General features: G+C 42.3%; 1 protein-coding gene across 4 annotated transcripts in view; it reads left to right on the forward strand.

Moving 5' to 3' along the window:
- Positions 1-18,948: 18,948 nt before the first annotated feature.
- PTBP3 (polypyrimidine tract binding protein 3) overlaps positions 18,949-21,167 on the forward strand; it is a 104,828-nt gene continuing 102,609 nt past the window's right edge. For all 4 annotated transcript variants that reach the window (XM_066367446.1, XM_066367447.1, XM_066367448.1 and 1 more), the window contains exon 1: positions 18,949-19,171. In XM_066367446.1, coding sequence (XP_066223543.1) covers positions 19,164-19,171 — 8 coding nt within the window. In that variant the 5' untranslated portion in view covers positions 18,949-19,163. The remainder of the gene's footprint in view (positions 19,172-21,167) is intronic.

Raw genomic sequence — 21,167 nt, forward strand, 5'->3', positions numbered from 1 at the left:
ATTCTGCAGATTGTTCTTTTGTTTTGTTTTTCTGCAACTGACCTTTTGCTTATTTGCCTGTTCAAGTTTGAATATTTGCCTGCTTCTGTGGGCTCACCTGCAGTTAAACATTTTTTAGAACCATCTGGGGAGAAAGAATAGCTCTATTCAGTTGTCTGGTATCCCAGAAACCTCACTATTTAAGCTTGTAGACTATGATCGGCTTTTTTGTACAAGGTTATTTCAACAAAGGACAAATGAGGAAAAATAAAATAAATATACTTTAACCAACCTATTTGGCTCATTATTAAATAGTTATGTCAAAAAATTTAGAGGGAAGGTTTGAATTAGTGGCCAGAGTCAAGACTTTGTTCTAGTTGTAAAATAAAATTTATATTTCCTATTAGTAATATGGTTTCAGATACCTAAGGGACTATTTTGTCCTATATAATAGCATATATAATATTATAGGCATATGTATCAACTTTACCTATCTATACACAAATGGAATACCACAGCAGGAAAAGCAAAATCAGCTCTTAGTTCAGTAGGCTAACTTCAGTTCAGGGAGTAAGATTTATAGGTAACAGATTAATTGTAAAAGAGAAAAAAGGGGAAGTTGTCTTTCTTCTCTGCCCTCCTACTCACAGCTATTCCTCCACATCCTCTTCTTTGAAAAGACTGGGGTGAATCACATCAGTTAATTGGTTTGGTATAAATAAGTTCAAGAAGAATCGTGTTAAAAGCTGGTGAAAGTGCCTGACCTGTGGTGGCGCAGTGGATAAAGCGTCGACCTGGAAATGCTGAGGTTGCCGGTTCGAAACCCTGCACTTGTCTGGTCAAGGCACATATGGGAGTTGATGCTTCCAGCTCCTCCCCCTTTCTCTCTCTCTCTCTCTCTCTCTCTCTCTCTCTCTCTCTCTGTCTCTCCCTCTCCTCTCTAAAATGAGTAAGTAAAAAATAATAAAAAAAAAACTGGTGAAAGCACAGGATCAATTGCTGCTTGAAAAAACTGGAAATATTTTAATGACAGTCCTTAATGGTTACATAACTTACAGGGACAAGCGAACAAAATGAACAAAACCAGAGAAAAAATGTCAAGTTTAATGAAAGTAATTAACCCTACCGCAGATTATGGAAAAAAAACATCCAATTTGTACTCAAATTGAGAAAAGTGGTTAAGTTTTTATTTATTTAGAGGGAGAGAGAGAGAGAGAGAGGAAGAGAGAAGGATAAAAAGCATCAAATCATACTCGCAGCACTTTAATCTTATTGATTGCTTCTCAGACATGCCTTGACCAGGGGGCTCCAGCTGAACCACTGACCTCTTGATGAAGCCAGTGACCTTGGGCTCAAGCCAACAACCTTGGGCTTCAAGCCAGCAATCTCTAGGCTCAAGCCAGCGACCATAAGATGATGTTGATGATCCCACGTTTAAGCTGGCGACCACACGCTCAGGCTGCTGAGTCTGTGTCCAAGCCAGATGAGCCCCCGCTCAAGCCAGCAACCTTGGGGTTTCAAACCTGGGACCTCAGCGTCCCAGGACGACACTCTGTCCACTGTGCCACCAGCAGTCAGACTAATGTGGTAAGGCTTGACAACCATGTCCTCTAAATAGTAACTCGGTGTCATGGGATGGTCCTAAAGGTCCGGCAGTAACCTGAAACTAGAAGAAATAAGGACTAGGAACCTGAGTCCATCGTGGAAAAATTAAGACCATGTTTGGTATCCATTCTAAGATGGTCAGGAACATAGAATTGAGAAAGAGACTATGTGACACACATTTTGATTTTCCAGGATTCAGTTTCCTCCCCCATAACTGAAACTTGGAAATGATGGGCAGCTGAGGGGTTAATAGTGAACTGCAAGATAGATATGCACCTGTTGACCAAAGTAAAATGAGTGGAGTAAATAAACACTAACTATAAGATAAAACCATATGACAGTGTAGATCTGAAACTCTCGAATTAAAACAAAAACAAAAACCCATTTCCAGTGGAAATGAGTTTCAATCTTCTCCAATCTGGTTTTAAATGTAGGAGAGTACAGCTACCAAATTTGCTGGGGAAAGGATAATGACTCAATAGTTCTTAATCCATAAAAGTTTTAACAACAACAACAACAAAATAACAGGACATGTAAGGATCCTTTCTCAAACAAAAGAACTGAGTATGTAAATCTGCCTACTGAAAGATGAATTAAAAAAAACTCAGCCTGACCAGGTGGTGGTGCAATGGATAGAGTGTTGGACTGGGATGCCGAGGACCCAGGTTCGAGACCCTGAGGTCACCAGCTTGAGCGCAGGCTCAACTGGCTTTTGAGCAAAATAAAAAAAAAATAAAAATGCTCACCAGCTTGGACCCAAGGTCGCTGGCTCAAGCAAGGGGTTACTCGGTCTGCTGAAGGCTCACGGTCAAAGCACATATGAGAAAGCAATCAATGAAAAACTAAGGTGTCGCAACGAAAAACTGATGATTGATGCTTCTCATCTCTCTCCGTTCCTGTCTGTCCCTATCTATCCCTCTCTCTCTCTCTCTCTCTCTGTCCCTGTAAAGAAAAAAATAATAATAATAATAATTAAAAAACAACTCAGTAAGCATTGACCCACTTAGATAACTATGTCTAAATAAATGTATTTATAAAATTTAATGGGATGGTTCTAATTCTTGAAAGAAAATTAACATAATGTGAAACTAATACTCTGACAAAATTGACCATAAAAAATGGAATCATGAGACAGGGTTAGTGTGAGGGCTAATTTTTCATTTTTCAGAGTGGAGTCAATAAATACTACATTTTTTCTGAAGTTGATGATTTAAGTATATTATTTAAAATTTAAAGATAATTATTTCCCTGGCCGGTAGCTCAATTGGTTGGAGCATTGTTCCAATACTGTATGTACACCAAGGTAGCGGGTTCCACCCCTGGTCAGGGCACATCCAAGAGTCACCCAGTGAAGGTGTGCATGAGTGGAACAACAAAATTGATTTTTTTCTTTCTTTCTCAAAAAAATTAATAAAAATATTGCCTGACCTGTGGTGGCGCAGTGGATAAAGCGCCGACCCGGAAATGCTGAGGTCGCCGGTTCGAAACCCTGGGCTTGCCTGGTCAAGGCACATATGGGAGTTGATGCTTCCAGCTCCTCCCCCTTCTCTCTCTCGGTCTCTCTCCTCTCTCTCTCTCTCTCTCTCTCTCTGTCTCTCTCTCTCCTCTCTAAAAATGAAATTAATTAATTAAAAAAATTAATAAAAAATAAAGATAATTATTGTAACTAAAACTAGATCTTCTAATATACTAGAGGAAGTTGCCATAATTCCAACACTAAACTTTACAAAGCAGGAAAGAATTCCGCTGAGTAGAAAAAAGGAAAATTTTAAAGGAGGAAAAGGAGCAGAAAAATGAAATTATTAGAAAAGAATATATTGTTTCAGGCTGGGTCACTCTTCTAAGGGGTTTTAACTGGTAATTACCTCACTAGTGCTGACTGGGTAATTCCAGGTGGACTGGTTAAAGGTTAAATTCCTAGGAGTGGTTGAAACTGCAATTACATTAAAAATGAATCTTGGCTTGCTGATGTGGGGTTTAGCACAAGTGGCTCCATTTTGGGCCTGTTGTCTCTTTTTTAACACTGGAAATAAAAGTTTCCTTTTGTTGCTAATATGCCTTTTACACACTTACTTGATAATCTCCCTTTTTATCAAAGGAGAGATAGGTCTCTGGCCCAGAGCCTTCAAGAGAGAATAGTATCTAGCTAGAATTTAGTAACATTTTCTGTTTACATTATGTTTAGTGACAGCTTTTATGGCAAATGATACTGGTTATTCATTTATTACAGTGATATAAAATTTCCTTTAAAAATAAGCTGAAGTAAAAAAAAAAATAAATTATTTAGAGAGAAAAATGTTAAGTACATAAGTGTAAAGGTGATATATGGAGAGATCAAGAATCATGGAGCTATGCCTGACCAGGCAGTGGTGCAGTGGATGGAGCGTCAGACTGGGATGCGGAGGACCCAGGTTCAAAACCCCGAGGTCACTGGCTTGAGCTTGGTATCATAGAAATTGCTCCATGGTCGCTGGATTGAGCCCCAAGGTCATTGGCTTGAAGTCCAAGGTTGCTGCCTTGAGCTCAAAGGTAGATAGCTTGAGCAAGGGTTCACTCGCTCTGCTCAACCCCCTCCCCCCCCAGTCAAGGCACATATGAGAAAGTAGTCAATGAACAACTAAGGTGCCGCAATGAAGACTTGATGCTTCTCATCTCTCTCCCTTCCTGTCTGTCCCTATCTGTCCCTCTCTGACTCTGTCTGTGTCAAAAAAAACCCCCAAACCATGGAACTAGTATTGGAATGACCCAAGTTTGAGAAACTGTTCCAGGCAAATGCTTTTTGTTTTTTTTTTAATTTTTATTAATTTTAATTTATTGTTTACATGGATTCCAGTGTCCTACTGAATATAACACCTTCACCGCCCACCCACCCCCATGTCCCTATTTATACTCCCTTGGCCCCCCTTCCCCTAGTTCCCTACCCCCTTGCCTCTGGGATTTGCTGTCCTGTTACCTGAATCTCTGTTATGTTTATATAATTTCACTAATCCCTTCACCTTCTCTGATCCCATCCCCCAACCCCCTTCCCTCTGACAGCTGTCCCTCTGGTCCCTGTGACTCTGCCTCTACCTCTATTTTGTTCCTCCATTCACTTTGTTCATTAGATTCCACATATAAATAAGATCATATAATATTTGTCTTTCTCTGCCTGGCTTATTTCACTGCCTGGCATAATAATCTCCAGGTCCATCCATGCTGTCGCAAAGGGTAGGAGTTCCTTCTTTTTCATGGCTATGTAGCATTCCATTGTGTATATGTACCACTTCTTTTTTAAATTGAATTTATTGGGGTGACCCTGGTTAACATAATTATATAGGTTTCAGATACCCAATTCTACAACATATCTCTGTACTTTATGTTGTGTGTTCATCCCACCCAAGTCAAGTCTTCATCCATCACCATTTAATATTTTTCTTGTTTTTATATTTATTCCATCAAAAATATTTCAAAAATCTTGCCAAAACACACAAAAGTTAGATGTTGTTCTCAAGTAAAATTTGCCTAACATTCAAATTCATCATTTCCTGTTAGAAATGTTAAATATAATTGCTTAATGTTTTAAAATCTTCAAGATTATCAATGTAAATTTATAAAATGAGCATTAGTGGATAATATAAATTATTCTAACTCCTTATCAAATTTTTTACTAGAAGTTAACTTTCTAGTTAACTTCAGTTTGTTTCTACTAACTTTGCAAAATAGCTTTTTGGAAGAACAGTAATTTGTACATCTTTAAAATTTATAATTAGTTGCTATGGGACACGATATGTCAAATTAATGTATTCCGTAATTACAGCAACCATATTTTCTATATGCAGAATAGGGCCTGTGTACCACAGCATTTTACTCCACTCATCCACTGATGGACACTTGAGCTGTTTCCAGATCTTGGCTATTGTAAACAATGCTGCAATAAATATGAGAATGCATATCTTCTTTTGAATCAGTGATTTGGTATTCTTAGAATATATTCCTAAAGGTGGGATGGCTGGGTCAATAGGCAGTTCCATTTTTAATTTTTTGAGGCAGCTCCATACTGTTTTCCATAGAGGCTGAACCAGTCTGCATTCCCACCAGCAGTGCATGAGTGTTCCCTTTTCTTCACACCAGGGGTCCCCAAACTACGGCCCACAGGCAGCATGCGGCCCCCTGAGGCCATTTATCCAGCCCTGCCTCACTTCCAGAAGGGGCACCTCTTTCATTGGTGGTCAGTGAGAGGAGCACAGGACGCATCAGCCATCTCCTGGAGTACTGTATGTGCTGGTACCACAAAGCGCGGCGTTGCCCACGTACAGTACTACTTCCAGTGACACGAGACGCATGCGTCACGGCTCCGGAAGTGCGTCATATCACTTGTTATGGCTAGCAGTGACAAATATGGAACCAAACATTGACCATCTCATTAGCCAAAAGCAGGCCCATAGTTCCCATTGAAATACTGATCAGTTTGTTGATTTAAATTTACTTGTTCTTTATTTGAAATATTGTATTTGTTCCCGTTTTGTTTTTTTTTTACTTTAAAATAAGGTATGTGCAGTGTGCATAGGGATTTGTTCATAGTTTATTTTATAGACCCGCCCTCCAATGGTCTGAGAAACAGTGAACTGGCCCCCTGTGTAAAAAGTTTGGGGACCCCTGCTCCACACCCTTGCCAGCACTTATTGTGTGTTGTTTTGTTAATGAGTGCCATTCTAACAGGTGTGAGGTGGTATCTCATTGTGGTTTTAATTTGCATTTCTGATGATTAGTGATGTTGAACATTTTTTCATATGCCTATCGGCCATCTGTATGTCCTCTTTGAAGAAGTGTCTATTCAGTTCTTTTGCCCATTTTTGTTTTGTTTTGTTTTTTTGTTTGTTTTTTCTGAAGCTGGAAACGGGGAGAGACAGACAGACTCCCGCATGTGCCCGACCGGGATCCACCCGGCACGCCCACTAGGGGCGATGCTCTGCCCACCAGGGGGCGATGCTCTGCCCCTCCGGGGGGTCACTCTGCCGCGACCAGAGCCACTCTAGCGCCTGGGGCAGAGGCCAAGGAGCCATCCCCAGCGCCGGGGCCATCTTTGCTCCAATGGAGCCTTGGCTGCGAGAGGGGAAGAGAGAGACAGAGAGGAAGGAGGGGGTGGGGGTGGAGAAGCAAATGGGCGCTTCTCCTATGTGCCCTGGCCGGGAATCGAACCTGGGTCCCCCGCACGCCAGGCCGACGCTCTACCGCTGAGCCAACCGGCCAGGGCCTTGCCCATTTTTAATTGGATTGTTTACCTTCCTGATATTGTTTTAGTTCTTTATAAATTTTGGTTATTAACCCCTTATCAGACGTATTGGCAACTATGTTCTCCCACTGTGTGGGCTGTCTTTTTATTTTGTTAACGGTGTCTTTTGCTGTGCAAAAGCTTATTAGTCTGGTATAGTCCCATTTGTTCACCCTCTCCTTTATTTCACTTGCCCATGGAGAAAAATCAGCAAAAAAATTGCTACAAGAGGCAAATGTTTTTTTTAAATATTTTTAATTTTTGATTTGAGAGCGAGGAGAAAGAAACATCAATTTGTTGTTCCACTTAGTTGTACATTCACTCCTTATATATGCCCTGACTGGGGGTCGAACCCACAACCTTGGCATATCCCGACAGTACTCTAACCAAATGAGCTATGCATTCAGGCAAAATTTTTCTTTTTTTTACAAAGACAGAAAGTCAGAGAGAGGGATAGATAGGGACAGACAGACAGAAACGGAGAGAGATGAGAAGCATCAATCATTAGTTTTTCATTGCAACACCTTAGTTGTTCATTGATTGCTTTCTCATATGTGCCTTGACCATGGGGCTACATAACCCCTTGCTCAAGCCAGCGACTTTGGGTCCAAGCTGGTGAGCTTTGCTCAAACCAGATGAGCCCATGCTCAAGCTGGCGACCTTGGGGTCTCAAACCTGGGTCCTCCGCATCCCAGTCCGATGCTCTTATCCATTGCACCACCGCCTGGTCAGGCCAGGCAAATATTTTGTAAATGGGCCTATGAATACATTCATGGAGTTCTGAGGGTTTTCTGCAAGAATTTCAATTTTTCACTTGTGTTTTTATACTCTTATATAATTGTATTTGAGATGATGTGTATACCTATCTTACAATAAAGTGCTGCCATATACCGTACATTCTTTATTTATTTTTAAATAGTTTTTTATTTATTGGTTTTGGGGGGCGGGGAGAGACAGGAATATCGATCTGTCCTGTACATGCCCTGAGCAGGGGATCCAATCAGCAACCCTGCTGCTTTGGGACAATGCTCTAACCAACAGAGCTATCTGGCCAAGGCATGCTATGTAAATTTAGTGCCTACATTGTATATATATTTGCTTCTTCACCCTTTAGTGCCACTTTAATTTTCTTAGGCTAATGAGAAAAAAAAAAAAACAAAGAGCTTGTTATGTAAATGATGCATCTGATTCAGAGAGAAGGCAAGTGATTAATAATTGTCAATTGGGGCTTCTATTAACATTTTACATTTAAGTTTTAAATCTACTTTAGTTTATTTATAAGAATCTAGTCTTGCCTGACCTGTGGTGACGCAGTGGATAAAGCGTCGACCTGGAAATGCTGAGGTCTCCAGTTCGAAACCCTGGGCTTGCCTGGTCAAGGCACATATGGGAGTTGATGCTTCCAGCCCCCCCCCCTTCTCTCTCTCTGTCTCTGCCTCTCCTCTCTAAAATGAATAAATAAAATAATTAAAAAAAAATAAGAATCTAGTCTTATGTTTCTAAATATTTAACTATTATAAGAAAATGTTAAGTTGATGCTGAAGTGTATCTTCTTTCCTTATTTCCAGAGGCATATAGGTTACATGGGTGTATTTTTTTTCTTTTTAAAGTATAGAGTTAAAATCTGTAGAAAAGTAGGGTTACAGCTTGAGTTTTCATTATATATAAATTTCAACATAGGTAAATTTTACCAAAAAAAAAAAAGAAAATTGAGTAGAGTGGTGAAGAATGGGCAAAGTTATAGATAAAACAAGAACGGAATATTGAGGTAGAGAGTCCTAAAGTAAGACTATCAGAAAACAAGCAAGAAGGAAAACAACATCACAAACACTTGGGTTGCTCATGATAAAAAATAAGAAGGAAGCAAGAATCTGAATAAGGGGCAAGGTAAAAATTCTGTTGTCAGTTCTCAAAAAGTAGATGGTCTAACGGTAAGTCTGGAAAAGTACAATCTCTGGGCTCAGGTGGCATAAAGGAAAAAAAGTTAATGGGAGTATATCTTGGGTTTAGCAATAAACACATGCTAAGGGTCCAAAGTTTGAGAAATAGTAGAGTAGTGCTTCTCAAATTGTAGTGAAGGACAATTAAAAAATTTCCAGTTCTTTGTGGACTACTACTTTTGTAAAAATACAGTAAAAATAAATACCTGAAAATAGAAATAAAAACAAATACAGAATATTAATTCAATGTTTTGGTTTTTTGTTTTTTTTTGTATTTTTCTGAACTTGGAAACAGGGAGGCAGTCAGACAGACTCCCACGTGTGTCCAACCGGGGTCCACCCGGCATGCCCACCAGGGGGCGATGCTCTGCCCATCTGGGGCATTGCTCTGTCGCAACCAAAGCCATTCTAGAGCCTGAGGCAGAGGCCATGAAGCCATCCTCAGTGCCCGGGCCAACTTTGCTCCAATGGAGCCTTGGCTGCGGGAGGGGAAGAGAGAGACAGAGAGGAAGGAGGGGGGAGGGGTGGAGAAGCAGATGGGTGCTTCTCCTGTGTGCCCTGGCTGGGAATTGAACCTGGGACTCCTGCACGCCAGGCTGATGCTCTACCACTGAGCCAACCAGCCAGGGCCTCAATGTTTTTATTATTAAAAATATTTCTCTGTCAAACTGTGATGAAAGTTTGTAGACACTCTCTCTCAATTCTACTCTTTTCTAATTAGAGACTAGTAGCAGTTTACAGATCAGCTGGTGCTGATCTATGGTCTACTCTAAGTACGTTCTCGAATGATGTACTCAAGAAATTCTGCTGCTTTGTAAACTCGTAATAGTAATACAAAATAATAATACATATAAACATATTGATCACTTACTATGTGATATACACTGTTTTTTGTTTGTTTTCTTCTTTTCCCAGTGAGAAGAGGGGAGATAGACTCCTGCATGTGGTTGAGCAGGATCCACCTAGCAACCCCCATCTGGGGCCATACTCACAGCCAAGCTATTTTTAGTGCCTGAAGTGGAGGCTCCATGGAGCCACCCTCAGCACCTGGAGCCAATGCACTCAAACCAATCAAGCCATGGCCGTGGGAGAAGAGAGAAAGAGAGGAGGGGGAAGGGTGGAGAAGCAGATGGTCACTTCTGCTCTGTGCGCTGACCTGGAATAGAACCTGGGACATCCACACACTGGGCTGATGCTCTACGACTGAGCCAACCGGCCAGGGCCACAGTTGTTTTTTCAAACACTGTTTTAAGTACTTTGTATGTATTCATTCAGGTAAACTTTCCCCCAAAGCTATTAGATAAGTACTATTTATTATCCCCTCTTTATAGCTGAGGAAGCTGCAGCACAGAGAGAGGTTAAGTAAATTGTTCTAGTTTACTTTTAGCTAGTGCTGGTCTATAAACATTTTTTTTCCAGTTTTGTTGGAAAAAATTCTGACAAAAGAGGAAATGGGGTTGGCCCTGGCTGGTTGGCTCAGTGGTAGAGCGTCGGCCTGGCGTGCAGAAGTCCCGGGTTCGATTCCCAGCCAGGGCACACAGGAGAAGCGCCCATCTGCTTCTCCACCCCTCCCCCTCCTTCCTCTGTGTCTCTCTCTTCCCCTCCCGCAGCTGAGGCTCCATTGGAGCAAAGATGGCCCGGGTGCTGGGGATGGCTCCTTGGCCTTTGCCCCAGGCGCTAGAGTGACTCTGGTAGCAACAGAGCGACGCCCCCTGGTGGGCAGAGCATAGTCCCCTGGTAGGCGTGCCAGTGGATCCAGGTCGGGCGCATGTGGGAGTCTCACTGTCTCTCCCCGTTTCCGGCTTCAGAAAAATACAGAAAAAAAAAAGAGGAAATGGGGTTTTAGAAGGGGTGATGATACAAAAGAGGGAAGCCATGAGATGGGGATGGCCAAGGGTAGGTGACAGTAGTGTCTCTCCTTCATCACATGCCTGGTGTCCTCTACTGAAGAGGAACAGACTAGCACATTCAGAATGGGTAGGTGAGTCCTCTACCATGTCTGTTCAATGTAGATGCTTACCTCATCACGCAGCTAACAGTGACCTCAAAGTGGTCCTCCACCTCATTCTCACTCAACACAAACATGATGGCCAAGACCTTGGTGCCAATATGTCCTACTCTGGCCACACAATGCAAGTAGGTGTCAGAATAACCACATGTCATTGTTAAAGGCAATATTCAACAACTTGATGTCCATGCCTCAACTGAATAGGTTGGTAGCCACAAGAATTCATCACTGAAAATCTTTAGGCCCTGGCCGGTTGGCTCAGCAGTAGAGCATGTACCCGTTTGTGGAAGTCCAGGGTTTGATTCCTGGTCAGGGCACATAGGAGAAGCAACCATCTGCTTTTCAATCCCCCCCCCCCCATTTTTCTCTCTTCCCCTCCCATAGCCATGGCTGCAATGGTTCTAGCGAAGTTGGTCCCAGGTGCTGAGGATGGCTCCATGGCCTTGCCTCAGGCACTAAAAAAAGCTCAGTTGCCGAGCAACAGAGAAGTAGCCCCAGATGGACAGAGTATCGCCCGGTAGGGGGCTTAAGGGTAGATCCCGGTCAGTCCAGTCAGATGCATGCATGCGGGAGTCTGTCTCTCTGCCTCCTCACCTCTAACCCTCTCATTTAATTAAAAAGAAAAAAAGAAAGAAAATCTTTAAGCTGCTGATATTGAGAAAGCCTTTCCTCCTGGATTCCTGGGGCAAGCCATATGCACTGGTTCTCAAAGTGTGCACCAGGCTACACTGGTGCACCCTAGAAGATTTCCAGGTGCGCCCTATGGTATTCCAGAGAAATATGTGGCTCTTGGGGACCAAAAAACAACAGGGTTTTTGGAGTTTACATTTTTGGGAGACAGAGGTGTGGGGAACTGGCTATAAGCTGACAGTCTGCCCAACCCCCCACCTCACTTGCCTGATTAGGTTGCAAAAGGCTGTTGAGCTGTGGTGCTGGATTGTTTACACTACCCCCCATGTTCCCAGGAAAGACTGGAGGCAAGTTTCTTCTATCCTTTGTTTGGTGTAAAGTTAAGATTTGCTAATGGCCTCACTTTGCCCTATAAATAAAGCAAGATGCATTTTTAGGCATGCTTTGTTCTTGCCAGCAGCAATTACAGGGCCCTCCCAACCCTGTATTTTCTTAATTCCTCACCATTCCCACTCAGAACCTGGAATTACTAGCTGCGCTGGTTTGCGGCATGTGCCCAGATATAAAAATAAATATAGTTAATCTATTATACCATTTCATTACAGAAATACTGCTCTTTTTGTTAACACATCATTATTATATTTATTATTAACACATCATTATATTATTTTTAGATAAATACACCCAAATAAAATGGATAGATTTCTCAAAAAGAAGCATGATATTGAAGAATTCAATTCTGGAAGTGAGCAAAAGTTAAGTGTAAATAAAATAGGACTTGAAGGCTGACGGCAGAATTTAATTTATAGCATTTTTCCATCACTTAACACTGAACAATACGACTAGATTAGAAACCCATTCATGGACGCTTCAAGTGATTTTGGTTTAACATTAACGGAAGAAGAAGAAGAATGGCAGCTATATCCACTGATTGTGGATGGATGATTAAACATAAGGAATTGTCTCTTGAAGCCTTTTGGATTTCTATAAAAGACTATGTGGCAATATCTAAAAAAGCTTTGAACATTTTACTACAATTTTCAACATCCTATTTATGTGAATTAGGATTTTCTACCCTCAACAAAATTAAGAGTAAAAAGACAGGAATTCTTCAATGTATTGATGAGGAAATGAGAGTCTGCCTTTCAAATACATGCCCAAACATTGAAGAAATCACTAAGACACATCAGGCTTATGTTTCTCATAAACACAAGAATGAAAAAACTTAACACATTCAAGCCAGGACCTGCATAATTTACTAAATCTTACTAAGAATGTATCTATCTATATAAAAAGGTAACTTTTTTTTAACCCCTTTTTTTACAAATTCTAAAAAGTGTAACTCAAAAAATGTAACAAAAATGTTTTTTAATGTCAGAATAAATTTAATTTTGTCGTATCTATTTCATTTAATTACCATAAAAGCATGCTTGGACTTTATATATATATATGTATATATATATATATATATTTTTTTTTAGAAATTATTTATTCATTTTATTCTTTTTTTTTTTTTCTTTTTTCTGAAGCTGGAAACAGGGAGGCAGTCAGACAGACTCCTGCATGCGCCCGACCAGGATCCACCCAGCATGCCCACCAGGGGGCGATGCTCTGCCCCTCTGGGGCATCGCTCTGTTGCATCCAGAGCCATTCCAGCGCCTGAGGCAGAGGCCACAGAGCCATCCTCAGTGCCCAGGCCATCTTTGCTTCAATGGAGGCTTGGCTGCGGGAGGGGAAGAGAGAGACAGAGAGGAAGGAGAGGGGGAGGGGTGGAGAAGCAGATGGGTGCTTCTCCTGTGTGCCCTGGCCGGGAATCGAACCTGGGACCCCTGCACGCCAGGCCGACGCTCTACCGCTGAGCCAACCGGCCAGGGCTATTTATTCATTTGAGAGAGAGGAGACAGAGAGAGAGAGAGAGAGAGAGAGAGAGAGAGAAACGGGGAGGAGCAGAAAGCATCAACTCCCATATGTGCCTTGACTAGGCAAGCCCGGGGTTTTGAACCAGCGATCTTAGCATTTCAGGTCAACGCTTTAACCCACTGCGCCACCACAGGTCAGGCAGACTTTATATTTTTTTCTGTAATATTTGACTTAATTATTATAACATATTTCTCAGAAATTTGTATATAGCGCGCCTACAATTATTTGTAGGATTTTAAATGTGCCCCGACTTCAAAGTTTGAGAACCACTGCCATGATGGATAGCAATGGCTGGGAACTTCCCTGCACCAGGAGTTGGGCTAGGGCAATGTAATGCTGCATACTGCTTCACAGTTCTTTAAGATTCTAACTAGCAAATGTAGATCCTACTCTTACCCCCATACCAGCACTATTCTAGAGGTGTTGCTCTACTTAATTCGAATTGTACCCTTCTAGTTCTTTGACCTACAAGGTTAGTGAATAGGATTGTTTTTGTGGAAATGGAGATCAAATATTCTCAAGCATATCTGAAGAGGCGTGGCAACCTCTATTTCTAAGAGATCTACATCGAAGTGGGGCCAAGGAAACACCTAGGTAAGAACCCACTCTGCGAGCGGAGAGTGAAATGCACCAGTTTTACGACAAAAGCTAAGCACTGATGTAGTGATTATTGCTCAGATTGTTGTCTGGCCTACCCGCACAAACTCATGCCTAAATCCAAAAGGTTTTCCTGTAAATACAAATGGAAAGGACCATTTTATTAAAAACTTTGAGACATTGGGGCCTAGGTGATACAATATCACAAAAAGACAGGAAAGGAATTCTCCCCTCTTCAGAAAAGTGCTCCAGAAAATCCAGAAAATTGGCATGGGCTGTCCTACCATCGCACAGTGACAGGAAACAGCACCTTCAGTGCAAACATTGGAGCGCTCGGAATTAGGCATTGGACATATTAGGAGCTTCACAGAGAGATGATTACATTAGGGTCACACACAGATGATGAATATGAACATGACTCTAACTGGTAGGGAGGTCAGTGAGTATGTATGAGATGCTTTCAAGCCTTCTCAAATAGTTAGGAAGGACTTTGAAGAAGATTCATAATTCAGCAGATTGAGCAAAGTCTGTCAGACTCAGTGTGTGTCAGCTATAATACCTAGTTTGATTTACCAAGGTGATATACCATGAAAAATATGAATTATAATCCCACACATTGTCCTTAAACCTTTGAAGTTTGTTATTGCTTAATTATTGAACAAACAAGTATTAAGGAAACACTCTGCAAGACTTCTTATTGTTTTATTTTGTAATACTTATAGATTCACAGGAAGTTAAAAAAATAGTACAAATAGGTTTTGTGTACTAATCGCCCAGTTTTCTCCAATAGTAACATCTTAGTAACTATAACAAAATAGGAAATTTACACTGGTACAATCAAATCGGAGATTTTGCCAGTGTTTAATGCACTGTGTGTATCTAAAGTTCTATGCAATTTTATCATGCATAGATATATATATAACCAACCCCATAATCAAGATACAGAACTATTGCATTATCACCAACATCCCCCTTGCTAATCCCTTGTAGTCACACCCATTCCCTTCTCTATCTCCTCCCATCCCTGGCAACCACTAATCTGTTGTCCATCTCTAAAATTTTGTCATTTTGAGATTATATAAATGGAATCATACAGTATGAAACTTTTTCAGTTTAGCTTTATTCACACTCAGCATTTCAGATGTTTATTTTAGGGAATACAGGTTAATGATTATGATTTTGTATTTGTCACAAGACAAAATATATCAAAATGTCTACCTCCCAGATTTACCTAATAACTGATCTTATATCTTACCTATACTGTATTGGCTTTTTTGTATTATTTTTGTATGCTTAAGAAGTCTTAGCTGTAAACATAAATAGGGTAATGTTGGTTAAATATTAACTACCACTGCATACTGGCATGCCCTAAAGAAAAGGGTCAAAGGTTATATTTCCAAATGTAATATATGTAGTTGGGGGGGGGTGTCATTTATCAGATGGAGTTTTTTCAGAGGAATTTCTTAGACAAATTAGAATAAAAATACAAGGAAGGCCCTGGCCAGGTAACTCAGCTGGTTAGAGCATTGGCCTGATACGCCAAGATTGTGTTTCGATCCCCAGTAAGGGCAGTTAACAAGAATCAACCAAGGAATGCATAAATAAGTGTAACAATAAATCGATGTTTCTCTCTAAAAATCAATAAAAATAATATTTTTAAACCACAAAGAAGGCAAAATGTTAGACAATTTATAAACTAAATTATTATAACTCTTACATTTCAAAAGTATAAAGTAATTAACAAATAGAGAATGTATTACCTTCTTTACTATCAAGAAGTCAGAATATAGAACATAAAGCTTTCATGCCAAACCAGGTCATGTAGGTGATATCTGGTCATTCAGAAACTCTGAAACTTTTGCTGAGATAATGGGTGGCCATGGTTTTTCCATGCCATATGGACTCTGGGAATAGGATTCCAAAAGAAGTACTAGATGACCTAAATTCCATTCTACCTACGGTTGAATCAGAAGGGCTTACAAACCTATGGAGCTCAGTCCCTAAGAAGTCCTGAGTTTATGACCAAGTAGGGACAAGGAGAAAGGTTTCACCTTTTTTCTGTTGTGAGCTGTGTTCTTTTATCTAGACTTCCGTTATTAAAACTGGATGCTAGCCTGACCAGGTGGTGGCGCAGTGGATAGAGTGTCAGACTGGGATGCGGAGGACCCAAGTTCGAGACCCCGAGGTCGCCGGCCTAAGCACAGGCTCATCTGGTTTGAGCAAAGCTCACCAGCTTGGACCCAAGGTCGCTGGCTTGAGCAAGGAAGGGGTTGCTCAGTCTGCTGTAGCCCCACCGTCAAGGCACGTATGAAAAAGCAATCAATGAACAACTAAGGTGTCGCATCGAAAAACTAATGATTGATGCTTCTCATCTCTCTCCGTTTCTGTCTGTCCCTATCTATCCCTCTCTGTCTCTGAAAACCCCCCCAAAAAAACAAAAAACTGGTTGCTAAGTGGTTAGAAAATGTCATACAGTTTTGTTCATTTTAATCAGGTACACTATCTTTACATTAGAGACTTTTCAGAGTCATTAATAATGTAGACAATGGCCTGACCAGCTGGTGGTACAGTGAATAGAGTGTCGGACTGGGATGCAGAAGGACCCAGGTTCGAGACCCCGAGGTTGCCAGCTTGAGCGCGGGCTCATCTGGCTTGAGCCAAGAAAAAGCTCACCAGTTTGGACCCAAGGTTGCTGGCTCGAGCAAGGGGTTACTCGGTCTGCTGAAGGCCCGTGGTCAAGGCACATATGAGAAAGCAATCAATGAACAACTAAGGAGTCCCAACGAAAAACTGAGATTGATGCTTCTCATCTCTCTCCGTTCCTGTCTGTCTGTCCCTATCTATCCCTGTAAAAAAACGTAATAAATAATGTAGACAATGAATTTCAGATAGACCATATTTATTTTTTAATATTGAAGTTTATTAACTATCTTAAGGAGTATGGCTGAAAAAAGACAATTAAAAAATAAAGTGTATATTGGGAATCATTTGCACTTTGGGGGATCATTTTGACAATATTTATCAAATTTGAAAATGCTTCTATTCTTTGTTCTGCAACTCTACTTCTGGGAATCGCGTCCTCAGATATAATCATGTGTGCAAAGATGTTCATACATACGTGATATCTGCAATATCATTAGTTATTTTAAATAACTAGAAACCATGAAAATTTCCACTATTTTGTAAAATGTTAAATAATGGTACATGAAATTATGAAATACCATGCAATATTAAAAAGAATTAAGTAGATTGAAAAATACTATGATACAAAAACTCTAAAATTATTAAGTTAAAAAAGTTAATTAAGAAACAGTGAAGGTTTAGAAGGATGCACAGAGAACCGTTACACTGGTTATCATGGGCAGGGGGTGTTGTGAAGAAAAATAATTAGAACTTTTTAATTGATTGAATTTTCTAGTAAGCATGTATGATTATCTTATTTGTATAACTAAAAATTAAGAAAATTTTATCAACAGAATATATCCCACAAACAAGAAAAGCAAGACTGCACCGGCTACTTACTGATATTTTTAATATCCACCTGGCAATGTTAGCTGACAATGTTTACAAATGCAACTTAATATTCATATTTAACACACAAAACAAAATAAATATATTTGACCCTCTGGAAAGACAGACTGAGATCAGATGCAGTTCTTTAAAAATGGTCTCTTCGAATAGGACACCTGAACTATCTGAAAATTGTTTTTGGACAATAAGTAAATAATAAACTGAACATAGAATCCATTCAACCATGAAGGTGGAATCTGATTTTCTTGGATACGGCTGCAGTGCTTGGCAGGTAGTAAATACTGACTGAATGATGGATGAATAAACAGTTTAAATCTTTTTTAAAAACAGCATATTAGCAAGAACAGGTATCTTGTTACTGGCTTCTTGTTACTTGCTTTTCAAATGAGGCAGAGGGAGCAGCCCTTTCCATTTAAGAGATTAAGAATTTGGTAAAGGACAGCATTTCGTGGCTCCCGATTTGGTGATCTGTACAGACTATAAGACGAGGGGAAAAGGCAAGATGCAATATTCGCAACTCGCTAGTTTTTTAAATATAAAATTATGTGTAATATATAAAATTACAGATACACCGTACAAAATTTTGCTCGAACTAGAGGAAACGGCTCTAGTGGCTGTGAAATTATGGGCAAATCAGTGTGTATCTATCTGTGTCTAAATTGTTGTCTGAAAAATGGTAATCATTCTCTTTTCTGTTTTTGTTGTTTTTTTACATTGGGAAAAGTGGAAAAACTTTTTATAAAATGCTGGTATTCGAGTCGCCATTCCATATTGTGCAATGAATGTTTCATATAAATTCAATCCCAGACTGTCGGGTCGAAAAGCCCCCGGAGACTGAAACTACAAAAAATCAAATGTTCGCAAATTTGGGACAGTCTCTTTAATTTTATTCATGTTAATCCCAACCACACCTACCGAGCCGGTGCAGGTCCCAAAGTCGACACCCAGCGGGTAACCGGCGGGTCCCGCACTGGCCAGAGTTCGCCGGCACTGGGGTCCCGAGCCCGGGGCCTCCTCAAATTACAGCGCCCGGGGCTCGGAGGACGACAGCCCACGCCCGGGCTCGGGGCTTGGGACCGAGCCCCCGACAGCCTCACCCACCGGGGCAGTTACGCCGCGGTTCGGGGACTCTCGCGGGACATCCTTACCTACTCTCCGAAGTCGAGTTCCAAAGCATTTCCCGCCGGCAGAGGGAGGTACCCAAGCCAGGCAGCCCTGGGCGGAGAAGCCCGAAGGGAGCCGGAGCCCGCGGGAGGGCGGGCGGGGCGGCGAAGCGGGAAGCACAAGGCGCGCGCTCCCGAGAACGCAGGAGGGAGGCGGGGGAGTGGGGGGGGGGCGCAGGCGCGCGCCGGGATGAGGGGCGGGAGGCGGGGCCTTGGGAAGGCCGCGGCAAGAGGGCGCCCTGGAGCCGTGCCGGAGGCCGGCCGAGGGCGGGGCCAAGAGAGGGCGTCGACGCTGAGGGGCGGGGTGAGGCGAGGCGGGGACGCGCTTGCGGGGTGGGGAAGGCGGGGGCGCGGCGGTGGCGGGAGCGTCCCTGGTTTCCGCCCCTGTTTCCCACTCTCCTTCCACCTCGGACCCGCGGTGGCTGTGGGGAGGCACAGCTTGGCCGTTCCCCGGAGCCGCCCGGCTGCTGCCGCCTCCTCCTCCCTTCGCTCGCGGTGAGCCCGTCAGTCCCTGCACTGTGCGCTGCTCCGTCTGGGCCATGGATGGGTAAGTGCTCAGCGGCGCCGCGACCGCGCGGGGCTGCGCTCTCCCCGCTTCCTTTCGGCTGCGGTCCCGGCGCGTCGAGGCCGTGGAGCTGGGCGCGGCGCCGGCGGCCGGAGGAGCAGCCCCGGCTGAGCCCGACGGCGGGGCTTCCGGGCGCCTCCTAGGGGAGCTCGAATTGCGGAGGGGCGGTCCGCAGCTTCGCCTTCCCCCGCGGGGCGCCCCCGGAAAGTCCGCCCCTCACACCCTCGCACCGGGAAGTGGAGGAGAGGCCGGGGGAGCCGCCGGGGGCCGCCCCCGCGCCGAGGGTCGGGGAGCCCTGCCCGGCCTCCCGACACTTCCTCTCAGAAAATGGTGCGCGGCGCCGGGGGAGGCGGAGGCGGCGCTCGGGGCAGGCGTCCTCCTGCTTGGGGAGCTGCTCTTCCCCGGCGAGGTGGGGCGAGCGCTGGAGCTTCCCCGGCGGGGAGGCGAGTGCCTGCGTCGGGACGCGTCTGGGCGGCGACCTGGCCCCGCAGCCGGGGCCCCACGCGCGGTCTCGGCACGCAGGGGAAGCGCCGGGTCCCCGGACTTGTGCTCTGAGCTGCCCTAACGATTTCTGTATACCAGGCGTCTGGGCTTGGTGGCCATGGACGCGCTCCCTCCACCCCCGAGAAACTTTGTGAATTCCCTGCCGTGTATGTAAAATATTGAGTAAGCGCAGTTTTCGGGGAGCCTTCAAGCGCTCTAAAAGTTAATCAAGTCTGTGATCAAAATAAAAAGATTTAGAATTCCGATTTAAACATTTCTCTTGGGGACCCAGTGATATGGGGTGGGACCTGACAGGTATTTTAACGTTCAAGGAAACAACTGGCTTAGGATCTTCGTGAATTAATTGAGGGTCGTGGTATAATGTACATCAAGAGGTGTAAAAAATTTCCAGCTCCACTACAACCTGCAAATCCACTTATTTATTCCCATCAGGCATTCGAGGTGTTGTTTGGACTGTACTTGCTTTTGATGACAAGATTTCTATAAACCTGTCGGCTGTAGAATATATAGAACTTGCCTGAACAGTAAAAGCCGTGTACTTGTTGTATAGTTGGTGCTTGTTGAGTAAAGGCGATGGAATCTTAAAAAACAATTTTTGCCTTTAGATTTTATTTTTCCTAGTTTCAAAATATTAAGTCTATATGATATATTGGATTAACTTATTTGAATACATATTGCTCACTGCTCCAGACACTAGACAAAGTTAAGTTTTTACATTTCATTTATGGGTAGATGTTCCTTAAAGTACTTTTTATTTAATTGAAACTTTTAATTGTTTAATTCAAGCTTCTCTGAGGTTTTGTTGAAAAGTCCTTTTTATCACCTTATTCAATTACACTTTATATGTGCGCAAAATTTTGCTATTTTAATTTGTGTAATTATGCCACTTATTTTAGTTAAGAAGGCTGTGAAATTAGTATTTCTCTATGTGTAGTGAATTGTAAGAAGGTTTGACTTGAGATATGGAAGCAGATTAGCAAAACTTGTATTGGGAAATTTGTAGTGATAATATAAAGGTTTCTTGGGTTTTGCATCTTGGCTGCTAAACTCTTGGACAACATGAAGTACAGACTTACCGTTTTGGATAGTGTTTTATGAAGTTAACTTTTTTTTTTTTAAACATCAGTATAGGTGTATTTATTTCTCTCAGATACCTACAAGAAAATACACAGCAACACAGCTTTTATTCAGCAATGATTTAACTTGTAAGCACGTGAAATTTACATAATTTCACAGCCATAACCTTTTATTTGTGAAATACTGTAAGTGATCAAGTCCCCCAAATAACCGCTTCCTGTATTTTAAGAAGTTAATTCTCTTCATTCTATATGTGGTTTTAGAGCTAAGAATGAGTTCAATGATTTAGATATGTGAAGCATTAGAAGGTAAGTTCATTTGGGAGTTCATGCAGGTTCATGATTTACTCTTTGCAACAAGACCAATATACCACAGTATAGTACACAGTCTTATTTTT

Source organism: Saccopteryx leptura, chromosome 2 (genome assembly GCF_036850995.1).
Source record: "Saccopteryx leptura isolate mSacLep1 chromosome 2, mSacLep1_pri_phased_curated, whole genome shotgun sequence".
Lineage (NCBI taxonomy): Eukaryota > Metazoa > Chordata > Mammalia > Chiroptera > Emballonuridae > Saccopteryx > Saccopteryx leptura.